This window comes from Ascaphus truei, chromosome 5 (genome assembly GCF_040206685.1).
Source record: "Ascaphus truei isolate aAscTru1 chromosome 5, aAscTru1.hap1, whole genome shotgun sequence".
In the NCBI taxonomy this organism is placed as follows: Eukaryota; Metazoa; Chordata; class Amphibia; order Anura; family Ascaphidae; genus Ascaphus; species Ascaphus truei.
This window is the reverse complement of record NC_134487.1, coordinates 244,616,372-244,635,232: the sequence shown is the minus strand read 5'-3', so window position 1 is coordinate 244,635,232 and position 18,861 is coordinate 244,616,372. Positions and strand designations below refer to the sequence as shown.

Below are 18,861 nucleotides of genomic sequence, written 5' to 3'. Positions count from 1 at the left end.
ATTTAAAATCCAAGTATTGTTCTCCCAAGTATCTAAAAAAAATTTTTTTGCATACTAGAGCTCACTGCTTTGTGCGCCAACCCCGCCCTCCGCAAAATAATGTTGAGGTTGACTTTTTTCTTTCCCCACCCCTCTCTCCTCCATCCTCTCCCTCCCTTCTCTCTCCACCACATCTTTCATTTAATACCTTATGATGTCCACCATTCTTGTTTTCTCCTCACATGTCAACTGACTCTCTTTCTTTGTCTGCTTTCTGTCTAAACATCAAAGCTATCTGACTCTGCATATCGCCACCACATTATGATGTCACCGATGAGCTAGGAGCACAAAAGAGCGGACAAAACATTTGATAATATAGGGAGAATTTTTCCTGTCTGTGACGCGTCAGAATGACAAGACATTCGAGCTGAGATTCACTGGGGTTTCTCTCTAGATGCTGCTATCCAGACTTCTGTGCTCATAATTTTTATAGAACTCCCAGATTTGGGGATTTTGGACCAAAAACCTGTGCATGGGGTTACAATGAGTCTCTGCCCCAAAGAGCAGACTAATCTAATTTGTGCCGGAGGCACAAGAGGATAAAGTGCTGTCTTTAAGCACAAGCAGAGCTGACAATGGGATTCATAACAGATTCAGCCACTTTGTCAAAGACAATGACATTAGCACTGAGCTATTCCTTGAGGCCAATAAGATAGCATAAGATTTATCAAATGAAAAACTACAAACCTTTTTAACTGGATATTATTTCATACATCTAATGCTAGTTTGTATTAGTTTTCTAGCCTAGAGACTAAAAATCTCTGAGACTGACCCCCCAACAAGTAGGACTCGCTGAAAATAAGTGCGATTTCACAGGACTGTGTTTACTTACACTGTAGTTTTCCAAACTGCTGGCCTGGCCTCAGCAGACTTCAAAGGAGGACTCGGAGTATGGACCCCAATCAAGGGGGTGCTCCCATTCCCCTGGCTGATTCCTACAAGACTCCCTGGTGGGTTTGTCAAAACCTCAGATGCCTTACTCCAGGGGTGCGCAAACTTCTTGAGCTTCACCCCCCTGGCCGGCAACCGCAGTGTTCGCGTCCCAACTCTCCAAGGACTTGGTGTCAAATTACATCACGGTCATGTGATGTTACGTCACCCCACCACATCATTTGACGCACGTTGCCATGGCGTCGCGTCACCGAAGACCCGGCAGAGAGCAGTTAAGGGAGTTACAGAGGCCTCACGCCTCCCCCGGCATTTAATTTAAATGCCGTGGGGGAAAGCACGTGGCTCTGTAACCGCCACGCCCCTAAAAATTGACGCACCCCCCAGCCTTACTTTGTGCATGTGATAACCGCCACAGAGCTCACATAAGTCCCACCACTTTACAGTCAGTATCTTCCATGTGCTCTTAGTCCTACGCTTTCTCTTTCTTCTCTTCATTACAATAAGAGAAAGAGGAAGAACCACAGCAACAACTGCGAGAAAAAACAAGGAAGTCAACTGAAGAAATGTGAGACCTGGTTAAACTCGGTGGCTATGTATGTATGTATGTCTTTATTTATATAGCGCCATGAATGTACATAGCGCTTCACAGTAGTAATACACGTGACAATCATATAAATAACAAATAATACAAATAACAGGTCATGGGAATAAGTGCTTCAGACATAAAAGTCATATTTCAGAAGAGCAGTCCCTGTCCGAAGAGCTTACAATCTAATTGGTAGGTAGGAAGAACATACAGAGACAGTAGGGGGCATTCTGGTAAGTGCATCTGCAGGGGGCCAAGCTTGATGTATCATGTGTATATTATTAGCCACTGTGCTACTCATATGCTTCTTTAAGCAAGTGTGTCTTAAGGTGGGTCTTAAAGGTGGATAGAGAGGGTGCTTGTCGAGTATTGAGGGGAAGGGCATTCGATTTGTGTTGGACAGTCAGTGAGAAAGGTTTAAGGCGGGGGAGGGCTTTAGATACAGTACTAAGGGGGTAGAGAGAAGACATCCTTAGAAGAACGCAAGAGTCGGGATGGTGCATAATGAGAAATTAGGGCTGAGATGTAAGGCGGGGCAGAAGAGTGTAAAGCTTTAAAAGTGAGGAGGAGAATTGAGTGCGAGATGCAGAATTTGATAGGAAGCCAGAAGAGTGATTTCAACAGGGGAGACAGATTTGGAGCTATCACATATCACATGTCTTGAAAAGTAAGCAAAGTAGGATCGGAAAGCAGGGACTAAGAAGGCACATAAGGTGACAAAACAGAAGGGCATTGCCGCTCTGCCAATGTTCTTATCCACACCTCCCCCACCCCACAGCCTCCCCTTCCCTCTCCATGCAGTTCCTTGTCACCATTTTAGTACCCTTCCAATGTCTTCAAACATCCCTTTCTCACCCTACCTTATCTACATGTGTTTTTATTTTCTGCTTTTCTAACCTATGTCTTAAGCCCTTAATATAGTGTGTGCGGCCATGCGCGCGCGCGTGCCTGTGCGAACACGTGTGCAAGTGACGCAACTTTTTGAGTGTATGGTGGTCTGTGCTGCCGGGAGCTACAGGTATGTATATATATAAAAAACAGAAGAACAGGGCACACAACGCACATAGTGATGTATAGTTTAAAAAGTGACTTTATAATCAGAAGTAAATAGTTCTGCGTACATCAAAGTAAAAATATATAGGCAGTTGGTTAATAGGTTTACCACACCAGGCGACGACTGGAGGCGACACTCTTCACTTGATCTCAGTGAATGGTGGGTCAGCAAACGTCTCGTCTGATAATCACTCCACACGTGTGGAATCCAAGACTCTCCGTCTCAGGGTAGCATGTGGGTCAGTCCCAAGGTAAAAGTCCCGGAGCACAGAGCTCAAATCGGCATGTAGCAGCCTCCGTCAGTGTCCACACAGCTTGAACGCCAGTCACATACCGCTACTCCTCGTGTGGCGCCCGGCGATGACGTCACGAATCGACCATCCACTTCCGGTAGGCGCCTGCTGGAGCGCACAGCGTGCGGGCCGCGCAGGATACACGCAGCGACACAGGATGCAATGTCCGCAATAACAAATGTGGAAACAGCAGCACTGACTCTCAAATAAAAACGGGGGAACACACACAGAAAGTGTTCTAAAGGCACAGGGGTACAGAAATACGAGCAAAGACACCCTCCAACGCGTTTCGTAACACCAGGTTACTTCTTCAGGGAATGTTATTTTCTGCTTTTTTAACCTATGTCTTAAGCCCTTAATATAGTGTGTGCGGCCATGCGCGCGCGCATGCCTGTGCGAACACGTGTGCAAGTGACGCAACTTTTTGAGTGTATGGTGGTCTGTGCTGCCGGGAGCTACAGGTATGTATATATATATATATGTGTGTGTGTGTGTATGTATGTGTGTAATTTATTGTTAAAAAAAGACACAGTGGTAAGAATTAAATATTTATTAACATTGTGCACACACACACACACACACACACATTTCGACGGCGGTAGTGGCGCAAAATCTTTCTTTTCCTCATCTTTCCCCCTGTCGGCCGGCTCCACGCTCACTGCCGCACGTGCACGGTCCTATTATAGGAAGGCTGAAAAACCACAGCCAACTATAACTGCCGCACGTGGGCACGGCGCAGCAAGCGCGCCCTCTATAGAACAGCCCTTAGCCATAGATTCCTTTGTAAATCAGTATTGCTGACCTGAGGAAGAGAGAACTCTTGAAAGCTTGTCCTATGACATAATTTGTTAGTCCAAATAAAAAGGTATTAACTAATACTGACGTAACATATATATATATATATATATATATATATATATATATATATATATATATATATACACACAGTGTTCGACAAACCTATACATTTGCTCGCCCCGGGCGAGTGGATTTAACCCCCGGGCGAGTAAATATTGGCCCAAGCAGCACACGTTTGGTACTAGGTGGCGAGTAGATTTTTTTGTGTGGCGAGTAGATTTTTTGGTGATTTGTCAACCACTGTGTGTGTGTGTATATATATATATATATATATATATATATATATATATATATATATATATATATATATAGTCATGTGAAAAAGAAAGTACACCATCTTTGAATTCTATGGTTTTACATATCAGGACATAACAACAATCATCTGTTCCTTAGCAGGTCTTAAAATTAGGTAAATACAACCTCAGATGAACAACAATACATGACTTATTACACTGTGTCATGATTTATTTAACAAAAATAAAGCCAAAATGGAGAAGCTATGTGTGAAAAACTAAGTACACCCTTACTGCTTCCATAGTAATTAAGATGCTAAGTAGCAGACAGGTGCTGCTAATCAAATGCCCTTGATTAATTGATCATCAGCAAGTGTGACCACCTCTATAAAAGCCGAAGTTTTAGCAGTTTGCTGGTCTGGAGCATTCAGGTGTTTGTTAACACAATGCCAAGGAGGAAAGACATCAGCAATGATCTTAGAGAAGCAATTGTTGCTGCCCATCAATCTGGGAAGGGTTATAAAGCCAATTCCAAAAATTTAAAGTCCATAATTCTACAGTGAGAAAGATTATTCAAAAGTGGAAAACTTTCAAGACAGTTGCCAATCTTACCAGGAGTTGACATCCCAGCAAATTCACTCCAAAGTCAGACCATGTAATACTCAGAGAAATTGCAAAAAAAACAAGAGTTACATCTCAGTCTCTACAGGCCTCAGTTAGCATGTTAAATGTTAAAGTGCATGACAGTACAATTAGAAAAAAACTGAATAAGTATGGCTTGTTTGGAAAGGGTTGCCAGGAGAAAGCCTCTTCTCTCTAAAAAGAACAATTCAGCACGGCTTAGGTTTGCAAAGTTGCATCTGAACAAACCACAAGACTTCTGGAACAATGTCCTTTGGACAAACGAGATGTTTGGCCATAATGCACAGCCATGTTTGGCCATAATGCACAGCGCCATGTTTGGCAAAAACCAAACACAGCATATCAGCACAAACACCTCATACCAACTGTCAAGCACGGTGGACGAGGGGTATTTATTTGGGCTTGTTTTTGCAGCAACAGGACCTGGGAACCTTGCAGTCATTGAGTCGACCATGAACTCCTCTGTATACCAAAGTATTCTAGAGTCAAATGTGAGGCCATCTGTCCGACAGCTAAAGCTTGGCCGACATTGGGTCATGCAACAGGACAATTATCCCAAGCACACCAGGAAATCTACAACAGAATGGCTGAAAAAGAAAAGAATCAAGGTGTTGCAATGGCCCAGTCAAAGTCCAGACCTCAACCCGATTGAAATGCTGTGGCTGGACCTTAAGAGAGCTGTGCATAAACAAATGCCCACAAACCTGTGAGGATTACGGACGCACACCTACACCGCGCTTCCTCTCGCGCAACTCCGCGCACGCGTGGGGCACCTTCAGCCCGTACTCCTCTCCTGACACGCACAGCGTGCATGTGCGCAGCGGTGACGTCACCTGACGCTGCGGACTCGAGCTCTGCCAACGGATTGCGCTGCACGCTCACAGTGCGCGGCACGTGACATGTGCGCCACGTCCCCAAACTCCGTGGCAACAACATCATCAGCTGATACAAACAGCTGCACCTGCTCATAGGCTGGAACCAATCACAGGCTTCTGTGGAGGCCGTGCCTCTGCTCCACCCCCCCATGGGGATTGGCTAATCAAGCCTATATATGCTCAGCTGTGCCATAGGCACTTTGGCTGAGCATAGAGTGTGTTACTCTGTGTTTGCCTCTGCTGCCTGTCTTGTCCCTGTCCTGTTGCCTTGCTTCCTAGATTAACCCCTCGTGTACCGACCTGGCTTGCCTTTGATCACCCGCTTATCTGAAATACTGAACTCGGCTTTGAACTTCAAATACCCTGCTCTCTCCAATTCTGACCTTGGCATAGTACCTTCCACGTTCCGGACCTGTCCTGCACTGAACCTGGCAAGTATACAACTACCCTGGCCTCTCCACTCCAGACCCTGCTACCAAGACTATCCTACACTCTGGACGTGGCCCCCGTGTCTGTGGCTGGTGTTTACCTATTCCTGTACCGGGGTCTCATCCTGTTTGTGGTGAGCACAGCGTAACAGTATGCTCAGCCCCACAAACATAGACCCCGCTGAGGTGGGGAATATGGTGGCATCTCATGCCGCTATGTTCTCCAAACTCGAGAAGTACTTAGAGCAGTCTGATCGTCGCATAGACTCCCTACAGAAGGACCTTCAGACCCTCTCAATACAAGTACTACAGGTTAACATACCCACCTTCTCTCTATTCCTCTCTACTCCTCCGGCTAACCCCATTTCTTCCGAACCACGACTCCCCACTCCCCACCAGTACTCCGGAGATCCCTTAGAATGTCATGGGTTCCGGGTTCCTCAACCAGTGCTTTATCTGTTCGAGATGACACCCTCCCGGTTCCTTACACGAAGATCTAAAGTAGCTTACATTGTTTAACTGCTCACAGGTGACGCGTTGGCTTGGGCCTCTCCCATCTGGGAACAGAGAAGGGATCTCACACAAGATATTGGTCAATTCACCAAAGAGTTCAGACGTGTCTTCGACACCCCAGGCCATAAAATTTCTGCTGCTTGCTCCCTTTTTCACATCACGCAGGGGAACCATCCGGTGGTCAGGTATGCCTTGGAATTCCGGACAATCGCTTTGGAGACAGTGTGGAACAGTGAGGCTCTTTCTTCAGCCTTTTGGCAGGAACTTTCAGAACAACTGAAGGATGAACTCGCCCCGCAGGAGCGCCCAGCTGACCTGGAGGAGCTTATAGCGGTCTGCATTCGTGTGGACCAGCGTCTGCAGGAGAGGAGATCTGATCGTTCACGTCATCGTCAGGTATCCGTCAGGTCATCGCTTGATCACTCCTCTTTTCCAGAGATTCCAGCTACTGATGTTCTGGAACCCATGCAATTAGGCGGCAACAAGCTATCCCCTCTGAGAAACAGCGTCGTCAAGCGTCCGAAAATGTAATGTAATTTTCATCAAACCTCTACTACGTTCTTAGGGTATATCATCTGACTCTGGGTTTTCCATGGACCCCTCCAAACTGAAAGCCGTCGTGGATTGGCCGCTCCCCACTTCCCTCAAGGGCATTCAAAGGTTTCTAGGTTTTGCCCATTATTACAGAAGATTTATTCACAACTTCTCATCAATTGTCGCTCTGATCAATGCTCTCACTAAGAAAGGAGCCGGTGTCACGTCTTGGCCACTTGCAGCTACTCAGGCCTTTGACTTCTTGAAGAAATCCTGTTACAGCACCGGTCCTGATCCACCCCAATTCTAAGCTTCCGTTCACATTAGAGGTGGATGCATCCGACATCGGAGCCGGCACCATTCTGTCTCAAAAAAGGTCGCCTTCAGCTAATCTACACCCTTGTGCATTCTTTTCAAAGAAATTTTCCCCAGCACAACAAAATTACGATGTGGGTAATAGAGAATTACTAGCTATCAAGCTCGCTTTGGAGGAGTGGAGGCATCTGTTGGAGGGTATGGAGAGCCCAATCACGATTTTAACGGATCACAAAAATCTTATGTATTTGGAGAGTGCTCAACACCTGGGAGTTCGTCAGGCCCGCTGGTCTCTTTTCTGCGGGTCACCAGTGTACCAAGAGAACTACAGACCTTATTGAACAGACTTTCTGGTGGCCCAACATGCGAGGAGATATCAGCGAATTTGTCAAAGCATGCAAAAACCCTACACGTTTCGCCTACTTTCCAGTTCGGCTTCCTCAGGGGTTGTGGAACTCTGAAGACTCCGTAGCTGGTGAGGAAGTGTCCAGTCCCTCGTGAGCCACCGTACTTTGCTGCGCACCCAGACGCGGAAGTGCAGACGACCACCATTGAACAACGTGGATCGCAGTATCCAGGTGGCAAACGGGGACCTACATTGAGACTCTTTCAGTTCCAGAGGCAGTCCCAGAGTGGCGAGAGTGTGCCCTTAAAGCACTCACTGTGATTTATTTTTTGGGAGAATGTGAGTGTATCCTTCCCCTTTTAAATCCAATTGTTTGTGCATTAAAACTGTATTATGCTATGTACTCCTCTTTTATTACAAAAACACAAATGGAATATACTGCTCACTAATAATAGTAGTAATGATTGTAACTATGAGTGCGCCCACAAATGCCTAGAGTGGCATTGGGTGCAGCACATGAGCTGAATGTAATGTTTAATCAAAAAATAGAGAGAAAGGTGTATTTACACCATCTCTCTAGCTAGAAGCTCATTGGTAGATGCACTCCGGGACTATTAAAACATAGCATTTATTAGGTATCATATTAAAATAAAGTCTACATGCATGAAAGTCATAATGTGTAATTGGTGTAATAAAAATAGGGTGGGAGTGGGGCAGGGGTGGTAGGGTTGAGCTAAAGGTGTATTACCAAGTGTATACTAACCACCAAATAGGAAGGGCAAGTATGCAATGTTTCCACCTAAAGACACCTATCCATGATAGGGCAACTGTACCTCATGAGTGCCTCTATATATTACTGTTATGTTTTAATAGTCCCGGAGTACATCTACCAATGAGCTTCTAGCTAGAGAGATGGTGTAAATACACCTTTCTCTCTATTTTTTGATTAAACTCTTCTTTTATTCCTTGAGAATCACGCGTTTCTTTAAGATTCACACGTGATCAGACCATTTCCCTGCAGATATATGAGTGATTTGTTCACTTAATCACCATCACACCACTTTTACTGGGTTAATTTTGGTTTGAGTTTTAGTGTGTCAGCACTCTATTGCGCTTTATTTTTTCACATTAACACTTGTATACGATATTCTAGATATTATTTATTTAAAGCTGCACAGAGCTTTTTGTTTTAGTTTTGCGCTTCTCTTTATCACTTATTGTGGTTGACAGAAACAGCTTCCAAATGCAAATGCCACACCTGGAATCAACTCCAGACCTTTTACCTGCTTAATTGAGGATGAAAATAACGAAGGAATAGCCAACACCTGTCCATGAAAAAGCTTTTGAGTCAATTGTCCAATTACTTTTGGTCCCTTGAAAAAGAGGGGGCTACATATTAAAGAGATGTAATTCCTAAACCCTTCCTTCAATTTGGATGTGAATACACTCAAATTAAAGCTGAAAGACCGCACTTTAAGCCCATATTCATTATTTAACTGTAACTTGAATTTATTTTGGTACACAGCCGAAATAATAAAACTTGTATCAGTGTCCAATTATTTCCAACTGTATATAAATTAACCTAATGTATAAATAAAGAGGGCTGCAGCCCCCCCCCCCCCCCCCCCCATGTGCCCCAAGATTCCTGGAGCTGGCCCTGCTCACGGTGGTAGGAGGAATGCACATTAAAATGAGATGATTCATTAAGCTGACAATCAGGGCACTATGGCAATGAAACTTCTGTTAAAGTTTAACTAATGACCCCCAATAGATATATTGCAAAGAACATTGAAGAATAAAGAGTATGGTTCACATGACAAAACTGAGGCGGTTTCTCTGCATTAATAACCAGACCAATATATTATATTAAGTGAAATCATTTTCCTTTAGTTCTTTCTCTGCCAGATGCAAACTGGGGGGGGGCAAAACGTGGTCCAAAAGTCAAGAGCATTGTGTTTATTCCCCTCCACCCCCCCAGTTTCTTTCCCTCGTTCATTTCTCTGTAACTATTCATTCTCCATGTGTCCCCTCCCAAACGCCGCCGACACCATTACTACTCTTTACTATGCACAACCTCCTCTCTCTCATGTTATCCTCTCTCGCATGCTATCTTCTCTCTCTCTTTCCCTCTCTCATGCTAGTCTCTCTTTCATGCTATCCTGTATCTCACTCTCTCATGCTATCCTCTCTTTCATGCTCATGCTATCCTCTCTCTCTCATGCTATCCTCTCTCTCTCATGCTATCCTCTCTCTCTCATGCTATCCTCTCTCTCATGCTATCCTCTCTCTCATGTTATTCTCTCTCCGCTCCTTTCTCACACATGCTCCCCGCCCCTGTGTGTATCTCCTTCTCGTGTCCTCGCTCGATATCCGGTTCCTTTGCATGACGTGATTCCTGTTCCTTGTGCCTGCCCACTGTCCCGTGCTCGGTGTGTGTGAACAGAGGATGGAGGTGCCGGTGTATCAGTATGAAGAGAGGTTGCGGCAGCAGGTCAGCCAGCGCGGGGAGACCTCCCATACTCTGTACTGAGGGACCTATGTATGCACTATATATTCACATTCATACACAGCAGTTACTGTACTGACAGCCACATGGGCTGTGTGTCCCTCACCCCAACCTACAGGAATAAACTAAGAGCAATCACACAAACACATACTGTATATAGCTACAAATATAAAATTCAAACCTACTCGTAAATATACATTGTAGTAAAATATCTTCTATTGCCTGATTATGTTTTGTATATGGTCATTTTATTTAATATCTGTTAAGAAATATCTATTTAATAAATTATGGAACAAATATGTATTTAGATATATATTTAGAAAAGTATATATACCACATACTGTATAAATATACATGTTAAATATGTACTGTATGTTTGCATATATTTCATTACTATGAATATTACTCAATGAATTATAACTTCAGTCATACTGTTGATCTGTATTTACTGAATTTAGAATTCAATGATTGCCACTAAAAATATATATACATATATATATATATATATACACAGTATATATATATGTGCCGCTCCAACACATTTTCTGATTCAATATTTAGAAACTTATATATGCATACATTAAATATGTATGTTTGCATGTATTTAATTAATATGAATATTACATTCAATGAATTACAAATTCAATGAATGCCGTGGATCTGTAGTTGCTGAATTTATAATTCATTGAATGCAGTTGATGAATTGATATATATATATATATATATACACAGTGCTCGACAAATAATGATAACCAGTCGCCCGTTGCGAGTGGATTTAGGCAGCTGGCGACCCGTGCTGCAGCTCAATGAATTCCCCTGCTCGTGCCAAATTTTTTTTTTTAAATAAATAAATAATCCCCCTCCCTGATTGGGTTAAAAAAAAAGTTAAAAAAAATGGCGGCAAATCCTGTGGTCCCGGCGTGCGTGCACAGGGCAAGCAGAGTGTCCTGCCATTTGCGCTGCCTGTTCCCCCCAGCAACCCAGAATCCCCCGCATCCCTCCCCCCCCCACTCCCCACGTGGGACGGAGGGGGAAGCCCAAACCAAGCCCCGCGCGCAACCCAGCCCCCCCCCCCTCCGCTCCCCACGTGGGACGGAGGGGGAAGCCCAAACCAAGCCCCGCGCGCAACCCAGCCCCCCCCTCCGCTCCCCACGTGGGACGGAGGGGGAAGCCCAAAACAAGCGCCGCGTGCGATCCAGCCCCCCCCCCCCACACCCTCCCCCCTCCGCTCCCCATGTGGGACGGAGGGGGAAGCCCAAAACAAGCGCGCGATCCAGCCCCCCCGCACCCTCCGCTCCCCACGTGGGACGGAGGGGGAAGCCCAAAACAAGCGCGCGATCCAGCCCCCCCGCACCCTCCGCTCCCCACGTGGGACAGAGGGGGAAGTGCCAACCCAGCTTCCCCCGTGCGCGCCTCCTGCGCCAGTCCGCCTCCTGCCCATGATCTCCCCCTAATCACCTGCCCCCGATCCTCGCTTGCTGCCCGGGGGTGTCCGGGGAGCGTGCTGCGGCGTCGGCCGCTTCGGGGGGGACCTGCTTCTGCTGCTGCTGCTGCTGAGGCCCACGCTGCGCTGTGTGTCCCATGTCTTGGAGAGGCACCCCAGCCATGTGGAGGGCCCACTGCCGTGCGGAGACCCCACTGCTGCCACGTGTGACCCGGTGAGTGTGTGAGTGACAGACTGAGTGTCTGTGAGTGTGTGAGTGTGCCTGTGTGTCTGTGAGTGTGTCAGTGTGCCTGTGTGTCTGTCAGTGTGCCTGTGTGTCTGTCTGTGTGCCTGTGTGTCTGTCTGTGAGTGTGCCTGTGTGTCTGTCTGTGAGTGTGCCTGTGTGTCTGTGAGTGTGCCTGTGTGTGTGTCTGTCTGTGTGCCTGTGTGTCTGTCTGTGAGTGTGCCTGTGTGTCTGTCAGTGTGCCTGTGTGTCTGTCAGTGTGCCTGTGTGTCTGTCTGTGTGCCTGTGTGCCTGTGTGTCTGTGAGTGTGCCTGTGTGTCTGTCAGTGTGCCTGTGTGTCTGTCAGTGTGCCAGTGTGTCTGTCAGTGTGCCTGTGTGTCTGTCAGTGTGCATGTGTGTCTGTCAGTGTGCCTGTGTGTCTGTCAGTGTGCCTGTGTGTCTGTGAGGGTGCCTGTGTGTCTGTCAGTCTGTCAGTGTGCCTGTGTGTCTGTGAGTGTGCCTGTGTGTCTGTGAGTGTGCCTGTGTGTCTGTCAGTGTGCCTGTGTGTCTGTCAGTGTGCCTGTGTGTCTGTCAGTGTGCCTGTCAGTGTACCTGTCTGTGTGTCTGTGTGTGTGCCTGTCTGTGTGTCTGTGTGTCTGTGTGCCTGTCTGTGTGTGTGTGTGTGTGTGTGTGTGTGTGTGTGAGTGTCTCTGAGTGTGTGTCTATGAGTCTTCTGCGTGAGTGTGTCTCTGCGTGAGTGTCTGCGTGAGTGTGTCTCTGCGTGTCTGTGAGTGTCTGAGTGAGTGAGAGTGAGTGTCTGTGAGTGTCACCCTCTCCCTGTGTCGCCCTCGCCTTCTCCCTGTCGCCCTCTCCCTGTGTCGCCCTCGCCCTCTCTCTGTCTTTGTCTCTCATTCTGTCTGTGTGTGTTCTGTGTCTCTCTTTTTTTGTCTCTCATTTTTGGGTGTCTCTCATTTTTGTGTGTCTCTCATTTTTGTGTGTCTCTCATTTTTGTGTGTCTCTCATTTTTGTGTGTCTCTCATTTTTGTGTGTCTCTCTATTTTTGTGTGTCTCTCTATTTTTGTGTGTCTCTCTTTTTCTGTGTGTCTCTCTTTTTCTGTGTGTCTCTCTTTTTCTGTGTCTCTCTTTTTCTGTGTGTCTCTTTTTCTGTGTGTCTCTCTTTTTCTGTGTGTCTCTCTTTTTCTGTGTGTCTCTCTTTTTCTGTGTGTCTCTTTTTCTGTGTGTCTCTCTTTTTCTGTGTGTGTCTCTCTTTTTCTGTGTGTGTCTCTCTTTTTCTGTGTGTGTCTCTCTTTTTCTGTGTGTGTCTCTCTTTTTCTGTGTGTGTCTCTCTTTTTCTGTGTGTGTCTCTCTTTTTCTGTGTGTGTCTCTCTTTTTCTGTGTGTGTCTCTCTTTTTCTGTGTGTCTCTCTTTTTCTGTGTGTCTCTCTTTTTCTGTGTGTCCCTCTTTTTCTGTGTGTGTCTCTCTTTTTCTGTGTGTGTCTCTTTTTCTGTGTGTGTCTCTCTTTTTCTGTGTGTGTCTCTCTTTTTCTGTGTGTGTCTCTCTTTTTCTGTGTGTCTCTCTTTTTCTGTGTGTCCCTCTTTTTCTATGTGTCTCTCTCTGTCTGTCTCTCTCTATCTGTCTCTCTCTATCTGTCTCTCTCTATCTGTCTCTCTCTATCTGTCTCTCTCTATCTGTCTTTCTCTATCTGTCTCTCTGGCCGAGTCCATAGAAGGACAGGCCGCGCTGAGCAGTGCGGACGCTCCGCGCTGAGCCCCTGCATACTCAATGAGGATGCCTTGAGAGGGGGCTCACGCGAGCGTCCGCAGGCGTGCTGAGGCGCTGGAGTTTTCAGCCGACAGCCAAGCTGTTTTTCAGAGCACTGTCGGCTGAAAACATCCAATCAGCGCGGAGCAGCGTCAACGTCACGGCGCCTTGACGTCTCTTTATCTGTCTCTCTCTGTCTCTCTCTCTGTCTCTCTCTCTCCCACTCTCTCTCTCTGTCTCTCCCACTCTCTCTCTGTCTCTCCCACTCTCTCTCTGTCTCTCCCACTCACTCTCCCACTCTCTCTCTCTTCCACTCTCTCTCTCTCCCACTCTCTCTCTCTCCCACTCTCTCTCTCTCCCACTCTCTCTCTCTCCCACTCTCTCTCTCCCACTCTCTCTCTCCCACTCTCTCTCTCTCCCACTCTCTCTCTCTCCCACTCTCCCTCTCTCCCTCTCTCCCACTCTCTCTCTCCCACTCTCTCTCTCTCACTCTCTCTCTCTCCCACTCTCTCTCTCTCCCACTCTCTCTCCCACTCTCTCTCTCACTCTCTCTCTCTCTCACTCTCCCACTCTCTCACTCACTCTCTCCCACACTCTCTCTCTCTCCCCCACACACTCTCTCTCTCTCTCTCTCTCCCCCACACACTCTCGCTCTCTCCCCCACACACTCTCACACTCTGGATCTGGATATCTTAACTGCCCTATACTACACTGAAATAACCTATACTGCTTACTTCCAGATCTGACTCAAGCTTCACACGGAAGACATCGAACCCCCCCTAACCCAGAAGACAGGTAACGAACACCTCCCCTCCAATGTATAACATTGCGGGAATGAGGGTACCTGGACTTTGAGGGTCTGCGGATCAGGTAAGATCCCAGGTGGGATTGCTGCTTTAAATATTGTGAAGCGGGGGCATCCAGACACTAGTTAAGGGGTGCAGGAAACTAGTCATTCACATCTGGCTTTTTTTTTCTAGATTCGACATTTATACACACACACACACACACACACACACACACACACACACACACACACACACACACACACACACCAAGGACTAATTGTAGTATAATGTAATACAATAAATAAACTAATATCAAAAACGAATGTTCTTACTAGGAATTTATTCAATTTATGGCTTTTTTTTAAATGCGTGGCTGGGGGCGGGACTAGAGGCGGGGTTGGGGGCGGGACTAGGTGGCGAGTAGATTTTTTGGTTCGGCGAGTAGATTTTTTGGGTGATTTGTCAAGCACTGTATATATATATATATATATATATATATATATATATATATATAAAATAGAAGAAAAAAGCGCCCAATCCTAGTGCATTACTGTGCAAAAAATGGTTTAATTCCCAATAAAAGGCTCATAAAATGAACTCACAAACATAAAAGATAAAAAAGCATTGTATGAGTAATACTCATGCTCCAAAGAATCTGTAAGCGCTGCTGCTCTGCTACTCTGCTCCGTGACACCACTGCATCCAGTACAGCCCTCGTGTATCTCTGCCAGCAGGAACTCACGTCATCAGGCTAATGATGAGCTGCATCCTGAGGAGCCTGATGACGTGAGTTCCTGCTGGCAGAGATACACGAGGGCTGTACTGGATGCAGTGGTGTCACGGAGCAGAGTAGCAGAGCAGCAGCGCTTACAGATTCTTTGGAGCATGAGTATTACTCATACAATGCTTTTGTTATCTTTTATGTTTGTGAGTTCATTTTATGAGCCTTTTATTGGGAATTAAACCATTTTTTGCACAGTAATGCACTAGGATTGAGCGCTTTTTTCTTCTATTTTCTATGCAGGTGGAGAGGGAGGTCGTTGTGCCCTTTAAAGAAGCAGCCTTTTTCCTGTCAGTGCTTTTCTGTTTCTTGCATTTTTTGAACTTCATTTGGACTTCAAAGGATTTGTGACAAAAGTTTGTTATTGGGTCCACAGCACATCTTTTTATAACTATATATGCATTTGGTGAACGTATTGATTGCACAGTTAAATATTATTATTGTCATTTAGGTTTTTTATATATTTATACATTTTCTGATTATTTATTATTATACTATTGCTGTCACACCATACCCAAGCGCAGTCCTTTTCTGTATGTATATATATATATATATATATATATATATATATATATATATATATATATATATGTATATCCATGTAGAGGTATCAGTACCAGCTTCATTTGAGTGCGGTACAATGTGGTATCTTCCATATTTTCATGTAGAGGTATCAGTACCTATATATATATACACATATACATATACCAACATCATTTTCAACCTTTGTCAATCCACTGCTGGATGAAGGCCTCCCCAAGGATCTTCCAGGTACTGCAGTTGCAACCCTCTCTTCTCCACGTTGCTCCAACATATTTTCTGATTTCACCTCCCATCTTAATTTTGGTCGTCATCTTTGTCTTTTCATTTCTCTTGGAATCCAGTCGAGTACTATCGTTGTCCAGCCATAGTCATTTTTTTCTTGTGATTTGTCTGGTCCACTGCCATTTTAATGTCTTCTTTCTTGTGATGATGTAACAGACTTTTGTTTGTTCCCGAACCCATTCATTTTTATTTCCTGTCTTTGTGCAATACCCAGCATACATCTCTCCATACTTCTTTGGTTGTCTAAAGCTTCGGAATTATCTTTGTATTTAGGGTCTAAGTTTTACAGCCATACACATCCCTCTTGAAACACAGTGCAAGGTTCCCTTGAAAGATTGTCTTGTTTCTTCCAAATGCTCTCTATCCCATTTTAATTCTCCTGATGATTTCATTCAAAAGGTTCCCATCCATTGTTACTTGCTGGTCAATGTGGACATAGTCTTTGACTTCTTCGAGTTCTATTCCATTTATTTCCATCTTTAGTAAAGTTGACACATAAGTTGAACATCATTTTTTCTCGTGCTGTGATTCATATGGAGGCCCACATTCCTGCTTGCTGTGGCAGGTTCTCAGATTTGTTGCTGGAGATCTGTTGGACATGTGGCAAAAATAACAGTCATCTGCAAATCATAGGTGACTGAAGTATTCACTGTTGATTTTGATTCTTTTTTCTTCCCAATACAATGTATGGAACAATTCTTCAAGTGTTGCTGGGAAAAGCTTCGGTGATATGGTGTCTCCCTGCTGCACTCCCTTACTGATCCTTATTTCGCTTGTATCTTCATGCACTCTAATGCTTGATGTGGCTTTCTTAATGCATTTAGAACCACGTACAGTAGTTGTAGACAGATTCAAATGCTTTATCGTGACCTACGAATCCTACATGGAATGGTATTTGTATTCATTACTTTGGAAAATCACTTCTTGTATGTCTTGGATGTATCCACTGTGAAATCCCGCTGGTTCTCTAGGCTGAAAGAAGTCCAGGGTCTGTTGCAGCTTATTGGTAAATATATTTGTAAAAATCTTGTAAGTGATTGGAAGTAGACTGGCCTGTAGTTCTTGAGGTCTTCGTTTTCTCCTTTCTTGTAGATGAAGATAACTATGATATTGCTCCATTGTTCTAGGAATTTCCTGTTCTTCAAGCAGCATGATGATAATTTTGCAAGGACTTTCTCTACTTCTTCCCCCGCATATTTCAAGATTTTAGTTGTAAATCCAGCTTCCTCGGCAGCCTTTCCATTTTTCATGGATTTTATTGCTTTTGCCACTTCTGGAAAGACGCATGTTACACCATTGGTGGTTTCTTCTCGTGTTCCTCTGCTGGATTATGTGCCTTGTGTTATCTGTGTTCTCATAGAATTTCAGTTCAAAGTCCTCAACTCTCTTTGATAAATGCACAGTCTGTTATTGTTGCTCCATTGTTTTGTTAGAAGTAAATTATTACACTCAATCTAATCATGTTACTGCTTTGTCGTCTTCAAGCTTTTGTTATATTCGGTAGTCTTCAACATACTGTATCTCAGTCAAATGTTCTTTCATCTTCAGTTATACCTAAAAGTAAAAACAGAGAGAAGCGCCCGCTTCCATTGTTCAGTGATTTCTTTTAATGTTCAAGATAAGTAAAGGGCAGTTTATACTCTTACAATCACACAGCAACTGGCTCTTGCATGCAGAAGTAACTGAACAGTAAGGTAATAAAGGCTGAGCCACTTTCCGACATAAAAACAGCAATCAGATTGGCAGAGGTTCTCACCTTCTTTCTCTGTCACTGACCTTTGCCCATCTAATTGCTGGTTTTATGTTGGAAAGCTTAATGTTCAGCTACTTCTGCATGCAGGACCCATTGACGTGTGACTGTCGGTCCGAAGAGGGTCGAGCTACGACACGGAGGCGAGGAGACGGCTAGCCACGTATCACCCCCTGTATGTATGCTGAAAGCTCCATCAGAGCCGTCGGTGACCATACTGTAAAGCTTGAATGAGTTTTTTCAATTGTAAGCACATAAACTGCAGTTTACTCATCTATAACATGAAAGGAAATCACTGCACTATGGTTGTGTGTGCTTCTCTGTTTTTACTATTAGGTGTTACTGTATGTGGTCTGTCAAGAGAAGTTGAAAGTACACCTAAGAGACTTCCTTTTCTGGATGCACATGGAGTTTCACTAACCAGTGGGACTTTATACTGTTGGGACTCTGTCAAAAATATTTTTGGACTTTTATTGGTTTGTGAATAGCACTTATTTAAAAAAATATATTATTTTTATTTACATATATAGTTTATATTTGCAATATTAATACTTTTTTTTCACATCACTTTTTTTTTTCCTTGTATTTTATTGTTTTTCAAAACTTAAAAGGGAGGGGGGGGTACAGAAAATGAAAAGGGTTGGGGGAATCATCCACTATGGTCTCCGCGCAGGGAACTTGCAAGTAGAGGTATACATATATTTATATAAAAATATAAAAGACATCCTGTGTGTTAGAAATGTAAACAGTTTGGTTTGAGGTCATATCTGCGTTCACGGTTTTAGGTCAGATTTGGATTTTGCCATATATAAGTTGCCCAAGGGTCCCAGGTTGTCAAGAAGCTATTAAATCTATCATGGACTAGACTGGTTAATCTTTCCATAGTCATAACATGGTTCATTTTATTCATTACTGTTGTGATTGGTGGGAAATCGTTCTGTTTCCAGTGTTTCACTATCATTGCTTTAGCTGCCGAGAGAATTTGTATTATCAAATGTTCTGCCTTCCTTCTGAGACCGTCTGTAGGTTTTAATAAAAGTACAGTTTCCATATCCCATGTCAAGTCCAAACCTAGTACCCCCTTTATTAGTCTTCTGATTCTTCCCCAGTATAGGATGATCTTGGGGCAAGACCACCAGATATGTTTAAACGTGCCCACTTGTCCACAGTTACGCCAGCACATGGGGGAAATTGATGG

General features: G+C 44.5%; 1 protein-coding gene across 1 annotated transcript in view; it reads left to right on the top strand.

The window, feature by feature from the left end:
• The first annotated feature begins 9,975 nt into the window (after window positions 1–9,975).
• The window catches only part of RARS1 (arginyl-tRNA synthetase 1), a 64,831-nt gene continuing 55,945 nt past the window's right edge, over window positions 9,976–18,861 (top strand). Inside the window, exon 1 of the mRNA XM_075599164.1 lies at window positions 9,976–10,097. Coding sequence (XP_075455279.1) covers window positions 10,053–10,097 — 45 coding nt within the window. The 5' untranslated portion in view covers window positions 9,976–10,052. The remainder of the gene's footprint in view (window positions 10,098–18,861) is intronic.